The following is a 14,536-nucleotide window of genomic DNA, read 5'->3' as shown; positions in this document are numbered from 1 at the left end:
TGTCTGCCGGGTCACATGAGGACACGGTGCACTGTAACCAGGACAATAACCAGGACAGCAAAATACAGTGATGACATGTTAAAATAACAGAAAACTAAAAATGTTCAGCTTCAGAAAAATAGAATTGCGTAATGTGGCTGCACCTATTATTTGTATTATTCATATTTGATGCATGCTACTGTCAGATCCACCTTATGATAAAGCCACCTGTTACATCCCAGCACACTTTGCACTCAGCATTGTAGTCTTACTGTTGGGAATTGTGTTGCTTATCCTGCAAAACATCTCTTTTTAAAATAATATGTATTCAGGTATAACAATTGTTGACGCATTAATGTGTGTATCTCTTTAATGTTGCAGCTTGTAAAGGAGGAGTGTTTCTGTGCCAGGAAGCTTTTACATTTAACCAAGGGATGAAGAAAGATTATCTTAATTTAAACTATAATATTAAATAATAAATGTAATTGTTGATCTTAGTTTGTATTACTACAAATCTAAATCTTCAAAGTAACTTAATTTTGATAAATATAGTACAATACTTGCCTCTGAACAGTCTCACAATTTAAAATACTGAATGTGCACATCAAAATGTGTTGAGTAATTGTAGTTTGTGTAACTTACACCGCTTACAAATTTAGAAATTAACATCAACCCAATTTGCACACTATCACCACATCATGTGCTCACAAAATGTTTTCTCTATGTTGGATCACTTATCTCATCATTACAAAATATAACTATATAGCTCTTTAGCAAGCAAGTGTTGCTTACCTTAATTTACACTTTAAAAACTAAAAAGAAACTTTAATTAAATATATTTTGTCAACAATTTACATATAACTGTTTTAGGTAAGTTGAAATCAATACTATTAAGTTGAACCTAATATGTTTTATTTAAACTTGATCTTATTTCTTTCAACTAACCTAATACAGTGATGTGAAATCCGTTGACATAATATATTTAATTAAAGTCAATTATTTAGTTTAATTGTGTAACAGCAATGTCACTGATTGCGGCAGTTCAGACAAATACTCTTGACTCTGATAGGAAATGTCTATACAAGAATTGATTTATGTTTGTGTTTTTTCTTTTGAAATATTTCTTTCCTGCATTTGGCCAAACGACTGTAGTTTGAAGTTCAGAGATCAAGCAGCATGCATTGCCTCCATGCAGACACAATTTGTTGCCTTTGGTCTGTAAAAGATATGGTATGGTTCAGGAAAGGGATAATCTAGTGCTGACAGTGTCGAGGTAAAATTACAGTGGCTTAAACATGACTGGGCAGGTCATTCATTGGTGCGCCTGGAGGACAGAATAGCTGAGGCCGGGATGATAGCACAGCATTACCCGGACTCAGGGGGATGTTCACAATTGTACTTTCCCCCATGAGTCAATTTCAGTTTTGTTTTTTTCGTGTATTAAAATAGTTATGTTATACATGAAGAATCCAATATGTGTTAGAAAAACTAATATTTCCTATTTTTCAGAACGGTTCTTTATTTTTCAGAACCGTGTTGACAATTCAATTTAATAATCCTGAGATATTGTAAAGCCTGATAAATCTATTTTTTTTCAAGAGTTGGTGTATGAATAATGTGGAAACGACTATTAATTGATAGATAGATGCAAACAGTATCGATAATTGATTTATCTAAAAACCATATACTAAAAATGTGCTTCCTTTACAGTACGTTGGTGGCATGTCTGTGCTTACGTTACGTTTCTTGTTAGTGACTGTCCAACAGACAACACTGGAATCAAATATCTGCTTTTCAGTTCTGACTAGTCTGTCTAAGGCTTAATCTATAGACATTACTACGGGCTCTAGGAAATTAAATGTTTTCTATTTTGTGCCTGGGTGTCAGGTTGATGCACATGTAGGTATATGTTTCTAAATATGTATGTTTACAAGTAAGTGTGTGTTTATGAACAGGGGTAGGCCTATGTAGAGTGAATGAATATTTGTTAAATCATCCTGTTTTATTCGACCCATGGCAAAATATGAACTGTATGAGTCGTTGCTTTGTATCTTTAATTTAACTCTAAATATATTACTGCTTATATATATATATACAAAATAAAATTGTATTTCAGTTTTATCTTTGTTTCTTCTCTTCCTTGTTGAGATGTACCTATGCTATATGTAAAAATATGAGTTTATATTCCGAACAAAGGGCATCTGTTTAATGAAATAAACCAAAAATAAAAAGTAAAAGAAAACAACAAACAACTGCTATCTTGCTAAGCCAAGAAAAAAATCCTCGAAGTGAGTTATACAAATAGAAAACATTAAAAACAATGACACACTTAACTTGTAATGAAGAGAAGCTTTCCACTCAGTATGTTTGTGATACTTCGTCATTATTTTGAAAACGTTTCAGCTTCTGGCTTTTATGGGCTTCCGTATGATGACAACATTAGTTTGTAAAAAGGTCTTTCTTTAATTGAACTCACCTTCCCGTGTTATTAGTATTTCTTTGTTCACGAGTACATTTTTATTCACATTACAAAGTTAATTTGACGTAAAGTTAGGAGCCAAAACAAAGCTACATCCTGTTTCCACGGAAACACCAGGACCCGGAAGTCGTCCTGATTCCGCGGGTCTTTTGGGACAACACAGCTCCTCTCATCACAGTGTGCAGAAATGGCGGGTAAGAGGCTAAATGTGTTCATGCTTTAATACTAATGTCTTCGTTTTAACGGATATACAACGAATACTGGTCGCTGGTCCCGCTTTAAGCCCCGCTAGCGTTGTACAGCGGGTAATGTTCTGTTCAAAACACAGCTAGCTAAGCTAACATTACAAAGCAACAGTGGGGGCCTGCCTGCTAACGTTAGCATGCTACCAGGCTGTCATAGCTTACTGTGTGTTTGTGTGTTTGTGTGTTTATGTAACGCCTGGGTGTCAGGTTGAATGTGTTCCTCGGGGCAATGGATCGATGCTGGCATACTTACCGTTATGTTAGCCGTTATGCCCTTTTCTACACAACATAACGTAACTTACTCGTTCCTGACTGATGTAAGAGCATGGTAGTGTATCTTTGCACAACAGTTAGCGTTGCCAGATCAAAGGGTAAACATGTTTGACCTTATCATGCCATTTATGATTCAGTTCTTTCTCTGTCACTCCGCGTATTGCAAATATGGAGCTAATGCAATACAAAGCTGGAGTTAAGGATTGTTGGTCAGCATGGGCTAGTTGTATTTTCATCCGCATGGTTCTGATGACAGAAGAAGTTGTGGAGCTAAAAAGGAGGGAAAGACATACATTATTTACATTTATTTAGACCCCACGAATTTGTCAACTGTGTCTTCATTACTGTGCTTTAATTTAGAAACGAAATGCAATTTCATCCTCCTCACTAAGCTGTTGACATGTATGTTCATATGAAAGGAACAACTTTAATGTGCTGTTCTTTTTAGGAATCAGCACCACTGTTAATGTGTAGCAAGAAACATTAATTAAACTCTCAGAAAAACATACCATTTCAACATGGTTTGCGTATGTTTCCTCAGCAATAAACACCATGGAGAAGAAACTGGCTGAATACAAGTGTGACACCAACGAAGCTATATGCATGAAGCTGGGTATGTTTATTTTTGCGTTCTTTGTAAATGTATATGATAATAGGTATATGTTTGCATTGACATGGTTTTGTAAGATTGGGATGTTGTTTGTCACTTAACTTGGTCAAACTCTGTCTTCTTCGCTCAGTTCGCTTTCCAGAGGATGTTGAGGACGACAGCACTACATTCCACCCTGAGTTCAGCCACCAGGTTTATGGCGATGAGTGAGTATTTCATCATCATCTTGACTTTTACATTGTTGTTTTGCTGATACAGAAATTAGTTTTCCCTTTGCAAAAATAGAAAAAGCCTCACTTTCAGCAAAGATTAAACTCAAACATGTGAGCTGCCAGGAACACTCAGTTTATCTAATGGCCAAAGAGCAATTGTGTATAATGTTTTCCATCCAAATGCACCTTGATGGTAGTTTTTGAATGGATTTAAATTAGTCATGTGGCCTTGTTAACACGTAACCTTAAGAGTGCAATGTTATTTTGCAATGCTCTTTTTAAGATGCTATAGATTGACTCATAGTTTAATACTATCAGAGTTTGAGCCTAAAGTGTGAAATGGAAATATCTAAATAATCGTTTGTAATTGAAGCAAAAACAATAACTGATAACTGAGGCAAGGACAGTTCAAAATGCGTGTTTAAATACAAATAACATTTCATCCTCATATAGACACACTATCTAAACCCAACATGAATCACATGGAGCCATGGATTTGATTCAGTCATTTATGGCTATAATCAACTTTCTCTGACCTTTATCACCTGTCTTTACTGTAATCTGATTATCTTATTAGGTTTTTTTTTTTTTAAACTCTTATCATCCATCATGTTTGAGGTCATCAAGTATTTTCTTTAAATATTGAATACCTCCAAATACGAAGTCTGTTTCAGAGTTATTTTGGTAGAGGGATGTTTTGTGTACGGAAGGCACATTTTAAAACATGTGAACATGAACAGAGGTCAGTCTCGTGTTATTGTAGTCCCACAAAAAGCTGTGGAGTCACATAATAACCCCAATGTGACGCACAAAGAGGCGTTGCTACTTACCTTGTGTTGGCATTGACACCTGTTTCTCTGTTTCGGGTTACAGTGGTGTGTCATTATGCTCTGAATTGTATTTCTAAATTAGTCAAAACTAGGATTGGTTATTTCTTGCTCTCGCTGCAATCAGCTCGAAGGGAACTCTGTAATTGGGGCATTAATTATTTCAGCAAGCATAATTGCTAGTAAAGCTCAATCACACAGTTGCATAATGATGAAATCTATTTAGCCATAAACTGCCAGTAATGTAGTGGTGAAAGAAACCATGCAACACGCTGTAATAATCGACAGGGCCTACAGTAAGCATTTATCATTCACTCCAGGTGTATATTTAATTCAATAGGAATAATGGTGCGGTGTATTTTATTCCCTTGATATGAAATAAACCTCGACCGCTCACCACATAAAACAGCTGTCTTACTGTTTATTCTTTGTAAGGGTTGTCTTAGTCAAATATATAACCTTGTTTTGGATTTGTAATGATTCCAATCCATTTTGTCTGCAGCGAGGTCGCTTTTGGATATAAAGGTCTTCAGATACAGCTGTTCTACACGGCTGGAAACCTCAGCACCCTCTTCAAAGTGAAATATTCCTCAAAAGTCACCGAGACGTTCGATTGTGTGGAGGTAGGACATGCATGTTATCACGTGTTATGAAAGCACATTGCTGAAATGAAAGGATTCATCCAAAGCTGCTCCATTAGGCCTTATAAAATACCCTGTGTATTTAAAGAGTGAAAAAAACCAATGTTGATTATTTAGGAAAAGAGATATTTGACATATTTCGAGTGTCGTTGTAAAGGTGTTGGTTTTGAAACCAAGTATCACATATCATTTGTGTTTGTAAAAGTTCACAGCTGGTGATTGAAAAAGTGAAATGTCAAAATGTACGCTGTAGATTGTTAACTATCTGAAATGTAGTAAATCAAATTGTTTGTCAGACAAATACTATGCAGCTTTACTGAGTGGTTATCCAAGGTTCAAGATTCTTTATTTGTCAAACGAACATAGCTACAGTGTAGTTATGTCGATGAAAATCTTGTGTCACAGGTTTCTTCAACAGTGCAACACAAAACACAGATAAACAGACAAAATATAGTGCAAGTAAATACAAGAAGAAAAATAGTTTTGAAATAGTTCAGTAAGAGTCTATATGCAAGTCATTGAAATATGATATATTAGGTAAATAGATACATCATTTTTAAGTAGCAGCCAGATGAATATTGTGGATGTTGTTTGAACAGTTCAGGTGTTCAACACTCTCCATAATGTTATCTCCATAATGTTATGACATCAGGATTGTACGATAGATGTTTGTTGACACGGAGTAGATGGACCTGAGTTGCTCTTTTCGGAGCAGTCTTTGCTACCATAATGTTGTTTCTTCACGTACTGAAGTAACTCAGAGCCTCTCTGGGTGGTGACATTATTCCTGTAAGAGATCTCCTGTTTTGTTAGACTAAATCTCAGCCCACCATGGCCCCCTGCGCCAGATCACTAATCCTACTCCTCCCTGTCGGAAGACACAGGTTTTAAAAAGGTTTTGTGTGTGGGGTCTTACTTGAGGCATTGATTTTTTGAGGTTTGTGTGATTGAATCAGCAGGAGAAGTAATGTGACCCAGTTGGATATCCAGCACATATATTTCCAGGAGCAAATTGTTGCTCAAGTCATTAACAGTCAAAATCGCTGAGGTTGGATTTCTGTAAACTAATCTCCAGTAGGTTTATATTCAGTTGTTTTATGTGATACAACCCTTTTTATTTCTCTGCTAATGAATTGGCAATTAGTTTGAACATTCTTCTGATAGTTTCACTGCGTAGTATGTTAAACGTGTTCTTCCAATTGCCTGGTACACACATTTCCATATGAACAGACAGTGTTTGGACAGAAGCTGGCAGTAACGCAACATTCTTTAATGTTCTGGTAGCTCCTTCTCTGAGACTTCACAAAAGGCCACTGGCCGCTTTGAATATTTCCTGTCAATGCAGCAAACAGACAAACGAGTACAAGAACCAGCCAGGGCCCCTATTGAGGTCAGATGATTCAACTGTGGGACATCTGTCCTGTCCGGAAACAGCGGGGGCTCCCTCTGGACAATGTGTCCTTCAACTAGTGCTAGTGAGGGACAATTATGGGATTTGGTGGATCAACTTGAAGCATCAATGTTCCAATGAAACATAGAGTTATAAGAAAATATTGATTGGTATTCATACTGTATTCATTTATTATGATTTTTAATGGATAACTTGGTTGTTGGATGTTTCAGGGTATGTGATAAATGTAACTGTCCTGATTGAATAAAATAGTAAATATACTGTTTCTCAGATTTCATACATATGACCAGGGTATACAAAAATAGTTATTAGTTACCACCCAAACGGCCAGTGATAGTTCAAAGTTGACCAGCCTCTCGGAAGCTACTGTACTTGCATGTTTTACCAATATTTGATTCTTAAATGGGGCTTGATTACAGTAGTTTCCTGCATATGGCTGGATGAACTTCACAACATTAAAATATCCTCAAATTAGAGTTAAGGAATTGCTTAGCTTACAGTATTGCAATATATTGAGTTGTGGCCCCTGTATCATGATGCATATTGTATTGCCAGATGCTTACCAATACACAGCCGTTAATGCAGCTGCGATGTTTCCTTCCGAATGGCGTTCGACATTACTTTCATCTCTGGTAACTCAAACAAAGAGTGCCATGGCAACCAATTGACTGTTTTTAAACCTTAAGAGAGCCATTAGACTTTTTGGGGAACATAGTTTGAAGCTGATATTCAAACTGAAATGTGATGGCTGGCTTACTGTCTGTGTGTGCCACTACTTTAGTGTTGAGCGTTGACCCCTGAGTGTTCACCTTGTTAAGGGTTTGAGTGCAGCTGGTGTAGAGGTAGAGAGTGAGAGAGCAGCAGAGTTCAGGCTGCATCTGAAGAGTGTTTGTCTCTGAGTGCATGTGGACGGTCGGGGTGCGGTGCAGCTGGTGAGAGAAGAGCGACGAGGGGAGGCAGAGATGGAGTTTATGCAGCTGCCACGCTGATACAAGACTCTTACACCCACATCACCTTCTCCCCTTTAAATCGGCCAAAAAACACCATAATGTTGGACCTCTCACCAAAAACACTGATTTTTATTGCCAGACCTTTTGTGCACATGGGCTGGAAACTGTCCAATGCTCATGGTAGTTACATCATTACTTTTATTCTTACTCTATTTGTACTCTTCTTACTCAATATGGATGGGTAAATATGCTTTAACTTTTCAAATGTTGGTCAATACTTTACAAATGAATTCAAACGAGTGCCAGTTCTTAATAAAGTAAGGTCTTTGGAGTGAGTAAAGAGATGAAATAACACAACAAATTAGATAGTTTGTACTCCCATTGTGCTTATTGTTAGAAATCAAAGACATTAACAAAATGTTCTAAAGGTACTTTGTTAAGTTATATTCATGCTAAACGAAGGCATCTATTCTGGAAGGCTGTGCAATTTAGTGTCTAGTATGTAGGAGAGTGCTCGGGACAAATGGACTTGTTTGTCCATGGCCTTTTAAGTATGGTCCTTGTTCCTTAGAAATGTGGCTGAACAATTACAATGGTTAAGAGGCATTCAGCTGCAGGTGCATTACTTCCAGTTAGATATTAGCTGATGTCTGAAAAGGGGGAGGAATTAGCAGTGTGTTGTATTAGCCTTTTGTAGTGCATTTTGCTCAGACCTTCTTCATTTCCCAGTTTTCAATGCTGAGCAGCAAGGGTCTCTGTGCGGCAATAATGCCCATCACACATGTAAATGGTGTGAAAGGGCTGCTTAGCAAAGTGTTCTCATGTCAATCCTTGTGGAAATGGATACAATACAAACATTACAGCTGAACTAACCACAGGTTGCACTGAGTAAAAAGTCCAAGGGTAGGGCCCCTTTGTCTCCGAGGCTCTTTGAAAAAACGCAAGGGCAAATTCATTTGATTGGGTTCACTTGGCAGGATTAGAGGAGAGGCCTCTTTTATGGATGCCCCAAAGGTTTGTTAAGTTGAGATCAATTCACAAGGTTTAATTTCCCAGTGAGAAGCAGAAATGCGTTTATTGTGGCAACTTCATCACATATTCATGGTTTCACATAAGTAGTAAATGTACTGATTTAAGTGGTCTTTTCACCGGGCAGGGTGGGGGGTGCTGCTCTGGCCTCTGCTCAGCTGACAGTTTTAATTGCCTAATGGTTTTCTTTTCATTGGCACACCACTTGTAAGCTTCCAGTTTAACTTAATAGGATTTATTGCATGTTTTCTTCTCTTGCTTGATCAATGAAAAAACATTTCTAGTCTCATAAAGCCTCTACGAAACAAAAAGTATATTTTAAATGTATTTAGAAAACACCCAACTAGTCAGATTTATGGAAATGCATTCTAGATTTTCCTTTTTTTTTCCCCCATTACTGATGTGTTTGTTGCATGATTTAATTCATGCACATTGTGTTATGCAGCCAGATGACATCGAAGGAAAGATCCGGGAGATCATTCCCGCTGGGTTCACCTGCAACAGCGACGACTTCATCTCACTGCTGGAGAAGGAGGCCAATTTCCAGCCGTTCGGCACGCTGCTTCACACGTACACCGTCCACAGCGAGGACGCAGGGGAACTCACGTACCAGATTCACAAGGTACAAGCATCACCTACTGCCTCTACACAGATTCTGATATCAGTTTGAACTTTCTATAGTCACCGTTACTCTTATGGTGTAATGGCTAGGCTGAGATTTGACTCTAACCCCTATTGTCTTTGCTGCTTTCTCCCCAGGTTGATGTTAACTGCGCGGGATTCCACGACTACCACAAGCGCCTGCAGACCTTCCTCATGTGGTTCATAGAGACTGCCAGCTTCATCGACGCAGACGACGATCGTTGGGACTTCTTTCTTGTGTGAGTGCCCTCTTTAATTGACATCATACTCCCCCCCTCCCCCCCCCACACCCTCCTCTACACGCACCCCTACCCTAAAGCCTTTTTTGTGTCATTGAAAAACAAAGCCCTCCTTTGTGGCGCTTGTGACCAATTACCAGGCCAGTTTGATTATATTTCCCCCATAGTAGAATTGTTGATCAGGCAAGAGCTTCTTTTGTGCCCAAAGCCCTTTTCACATTTTTCAGGGGCAAGAGCTGAATTGAATTCTGTTGTCTTTTGATACACTGAACAATGTCTTAACAGTAAAAAGAGCCTCTGCCAGTGTTTTCTTTACCCTGGCAACTATTAATACTGACAATGGGGAAAATGGACTGAAGTGATTTTGAGGAGCTCAGTCCCTCCTCCAACCCCTTCTCTTCCTCTAAGTTGCAGTACTCCAATTAAGTGCATAATGTATTCAGGTTGCAGCAGGTGTACCAATCGGGGCCTGGCTGCTCTAACATGCTGGCGTTCGGGTGGGGGGGGGGGGGGGGGGGGTTGAGGGGTGGGCATGAGAACAGAGAGGGCTAAAATGGACACTGCATGGGAGTGTGCCTGTAATTGACCTGTTTGCCTTTGTGTTTTATCTGCAGATTTGAAAAGTACAATAAAGATGGGGAGACTCTCTACGCGACTGTTGGCTACATGACAGTTTATAATTACTACGTGTACCCAGACAAAACCCGACCACGTGTAAGGTAATTGCCGGGGCAGCACGTGCCTTCCCATTCTTTTGTATGGAAAAGGAGTGGGAAATTATACATTTCTTTATCCTCTTCCCAAAGAGCCCAAATTACTGGCTTATATAGCCAACCATTCAACCAGATTTTGTTTCATTACCAAACCAGGGTGATTAGTATCTGAAAACAACTTTATGGATAAGCTTTTGATGTGATTTGATTTGTTGCATTGATGGATTAGGATAACAATTATTTACTGTGTTAAATCAGGATTTCTGCTCAGAATCACCACAACGAATGCTACACAGATTTTGTTTTGTGACTCATTTGAACAAACCGGTTTTCTCATTGGATCTGTTTTGCGTGTCTGTCTGCCCTTTAACTAAAACAGCCAAATGTTGATCCTGCCTCCGTTCCAAGGAGAAGGTCACGGCGCTCAGCTTCTGGAGGCAGTGCACAGATTTTACTGCAGCCTGCCCAAAGTGCAAGACATCACAGGTGAGCGTCTGGTTATTTCTTTAACAGCAGTTACTGCGATTTAAGAGGGCGTGGAAGAACATTTCATCTCAGATCCGCATGTCTCCCACAAACAGTTGAAATGATTTGACTCAGCAGTTGGTGGATGCAGGGGCTACATTAATCTGAAAGGCTGGCATGTATACCAGAATGTGCAGAGGCTCTACTGAAGCTAGTTAGATGGAAAGAGTTTCTATGCATGGAGACGGAGGATGAATACTAAAGAGGCATCCTTTGAGGAATAGGAATCCTTTTCATAAAATGTCATTTAGCAGTTAAATAGACAGACCTTCCTGATAGAAGTGTGTTTGGCCTCAGCTAATATGTATTCATTACTTTCTAGTAAATAGCTTCTTGAAAAAGTTTTGAAATGTGTCAGTTTTTGCCCTTTTTTGTCGACCCAAAGAATCCTAACACTAATCCTCCAACACAAACATTCAAACAAGCTCGCATTGTTGTTTATTGAAAACTACTGTTTACCTTTTTTAACTGTGTGCTCGATGTGTGCGTTATCAGCTGAAGACCCCTCTGAGAGCTACGTGAAGCTGAGAGACTATGTGCTGGTGAAGCTTTGCCAAGGCCTGCCGTCCTTCACCGCGGACAAGCTGCCCCTCGGCTTCTCGGCGGACATGGCCAAAGAAGCACAGGACAAGTTGAAAATTAACAAGGTGCTGTATGACACTACAGCCGGTGATAATGTCTTCTGTGTTCAATAAATACTTTGTTCTCTAAAATGTTAGAAAGTATTGAGGCAAAGCTTATCGCAAACTGTAGAACCCAAAGGTGACGCCTTCATGTTTCGTGTTCAGTTCAGAGAACTATCTAAAACTGTAGTTATTATGCAACCAAGAAAAAGCCGTAAATGATCCCATTTAAGAAGTTTGAACATGGTTTAGTTTGGCATATTTGAAAACATTTCACTTCGCTATGTCGTCCACCATGTTCTCCAAACATTGCAAAACAGAAAGTTAAAAACCTGGTTAGCAGCTTAGTCCTCAATCAAAGCTTTCTATCTTCTCGTTTGGCTCAAAATGTGGCACACTTGTGCTGTACATAAAATGATTGAATAACAAAGGATTTGAATAAAGGATATTCGTCTCTCTGTCATACAGAAACATGCAAGGAGAGTGTATGAAATCCTGCGCCTGAGAGCCACAGACATGAGTGATGAAGACAAAGCAAGAGAGTACCGTTTGGAGGTGAAGAAGAGGCTATTTGGACCATACAGGGTGAGTGATTTATCATCCGAGTGCTTTACATGCCAGAGGGTCCAAAACTGCGTAAAGTGGCTCCCTTATTTGATCAGAAATAAATCAGAATGTCAACTCAGTTGCTGTCAATCAGAGGCACTCTACCTTTTTTAGAAAGCCATTTCAGCTGTTCAGGAAAGGAAGCAAAGTGGCCCATGTGTGGCATACAGTGGAGCGGCTTACAGCTCCGTATTGTCACAGTTTATTGTGTTACCTTTCAAAACAGCAAAAAGAAATGATCTTCAGCCCCGTTCAAATGGATAGATTACTTGTGCTGTATTGTTACAGCCACAATAGGGCGCACCAGGCGTCTGTGATTTTTGCTGCTGGAGCGTTTCTCTATTCAGGGACATGTCATTAGTCAGGATTTGCATTTCTTGGAGAGAGTGTTTCTTCATAAAAGTGTTTGAGCACTTTGTCAAAAAAGATGCTTCTATTCAGCGTTCTGTGCGATTTTCTAAAATGGTTTTTGTTGTTTCCTGATGTTCTTTGAGCAAGTTTTCTTAGAGTATCAGAGATGCATTTAAACAGTGAGAAGCCTGATGAACAGAATAGCCTAAGCTTCTCTGATTCTGTTTTCCCCGACTTGGCGGTGGGGATCGCTGAGTAGATCGGTGCTCAGCAACACATGATGCCCTACATCCTGTTTGCTTGTGACATGGTGTGTTTGAGCTGCTCACTGAGACTTTGCATACCAGCCATTAGAGCATTTTCTGTCAGCAGGGTAACCGCATGTCTCAGAAAAAAGAGGCAGGCTCTGACGTGGAAATGACCTATGTGGTAAAGCGGGAAGTAGGAATCCTTGGGAGAGTGGCAAGGAAAGATCTGGTGGCCAGATGCAGAGGCTTTTTCCTTCCCTGAGGAGATTTAGCATGTAGTTAGTTGAATGGCAGAAGGCGCTGTGAATGCGAGGGGGATTATACATTTCTGCTCTTACCCCCAGTTCCCCGGTGACCACGTCTGCATATATGTGCGTGCAGGATTTGAAAAGCAGCAGACTGCACTAAACTGAGGTTATTTGTACTTTCTCCGTCCATGTCAAGAACCTCTCAGCTTTCTGATTTCACCGCAAATGTTGATACACTGTCTAATAAGACATGCTTTATAGCAAACTGGAGCTGATGGATTTGTTTCTTAATAAATAAGTTACTAATGTATAAAAGATCAGTCGTGAGCCATTAAAGCAAAGTGAGCTTAGTGGACCACATAAAGAGCTACTCTACAGTATTCAGGCTAAATCTATGAAAGGATAGCACTGTATACACTATCTGTCTTTTCAACACTTAATGTTTAGTATTATGATGATCCAGGTGATGGGATGTCATATTTTCCAATTCTATAAGCATGGCCATTTATTGCGATTTCTAACTATTGTGAATGATAACTACAAGAGTAGATGATGCAGTGTACATCTCATTTCTGGCCTCTTATTGATATATTTCCATTTAGTTGTTGCTTATAGGAACGTGGCACGTGAATGGAGATGAATAACAGGTTTATATGACTTTAACCTCCCCTGTGTTTGTGCTGTTGATGTCGTGCAGAAGAATCAGAGGGAGATGGCTAAGATGAAGAAGTGCCTGCGGCCGGAGGAGCTGTTGTCCCACGTGGATCAGATGGACACTCAGACGCAGCACGAGGAGCTGGAGAAAAGTTATCAGGTTGTTGTGGAAGACTACAGGAGGATCATTGAGAGGATTGCGACTCACGCATGATCAGACTCTGAGATGCTGCTGGCCTGGAGGCCGCCCCTCTCAGACAAACAGGGGGTCTGCCCTGTCTGTACAAAGCCCCCATCACCACAGACTTCAGCTGCAACCAAGAGGAAACTCTCTTGATGTGACAAAGTCACTGTTTTAATGAAAGAGTGTTAAAGATGTTTTGTGGCTGAGTCAGGGGTAGATTGCAGTGGAGACCTTTCTTTTTTCCGCCTGGTGTTCATACAGTAGTGGAGAAAGCTGCAGCTGGAGGGTTGAGACTTCCTGTCTGTCCCATCAGTTTGATCACATTGTGTGAGATTAAGGGATATGTCATATTTCACAGGTTATAAGAGGTCTACAACTCTGCTTCTTCTCCATCATAGACATTTTTTAAGATCTTTTGTCAAAAACGATTCCAAATGTGTGTTTTGAAGCACTTCATACTGAAAATAAAAATACTGTTTTGTATTTTGCTCAAATCCTGTTATTGCCATTGTATATTTTTTCATTTTGTTTAAATATGTATAAAAAAAAATGTTTTGTTTGTTTTTAATTTGACATAAGAGAGCGGTTAACACAAAGTTATCTCTATTTATATATTAAAGCTAATACTCAGGATGTTGCATATTTAAGAGAACTCCACCACACAGTATTTCAGCCTCACAGTAGACTTGCAAGTTTAAGAGTACAGCCATGCTAGCATCTCTGAGGCAACCTAAAGACATGAAGCCTGCCCACTTGCTCCCTTTGATATGCTATGATGTTTAGTGTAGCATGCTTATATCTTTCTCATTAGCACAAAACCCAAAGATTAGGCTAATGGGAATTTGAG

At 39.3% G+C, this 14,536-nt stretch overlaps 1 protein-coding gene across 2 annotated transcripts; it reads left to right on the top strand.

Annotated features, from left to right (window-relative positions):
* The first annotated feature begins 2,507 nt into the window (after nucleotides 1-2,507).
* Nucleotides 2,508-14,183, top strand: hat1 (histone acetyltransferase 1). 2 transcript variants are annotated; one of them, XM_079664743.1, is made up of 11 exons: nucleotides 2,508-2,652; nucleotides 3,518-3,589; nucleotides 3,717-3,792; nucleotides 5,128-5,248; nucleotides 9,102-9,278; nucleotides 9,416-9,537; nucleotides 10,152-10,256; nucleotides 10,630-10,736; nucleotides 11,271-11,422; nucleotides 11,867-11,983; nucleotides 13,549-14,183. In XM_079664743.1, exons 1-11 carry the CDS (start codon nucleotides 2,646-2,648, stop codon nucleotides 13,717-13,719), a joined length of 1,227 nt encoding a protein of 408 aa, XP_079520869.1. In that variant the 5' UTR covers nucleotides 2,508-2,645; the 3' UTR covers nucleotides 13,720-14,183. The 2 variants fall into 2 exon arrangements, with proteins under 2 accessions (XP_079520869.1, XP_079520870.1); XM_079664744.1 differs by lacking the exon at nucleotides 2,508-2,652 and adding an exon at nucleotides 2,698-2,763.
* The last annotated feature ends 353 nt before the right edge of the window (nucleotides 14,184-14,536 follow it).

Source organism: Notothenia rossii, assembly GCF_949606895.1.
Source record: "Notothenia rossii genome assembly, chromosome: 2".
Taxonomy (NCBI): Eukaryota; Metazoa; Chordata; class Actinopteri; order Perciformes; family Nototheniidae; genus Notothenia; species Notothenia rossii.
This window is presented reverse-complemented; position numbering and strand designations above follow the sequence as displayed.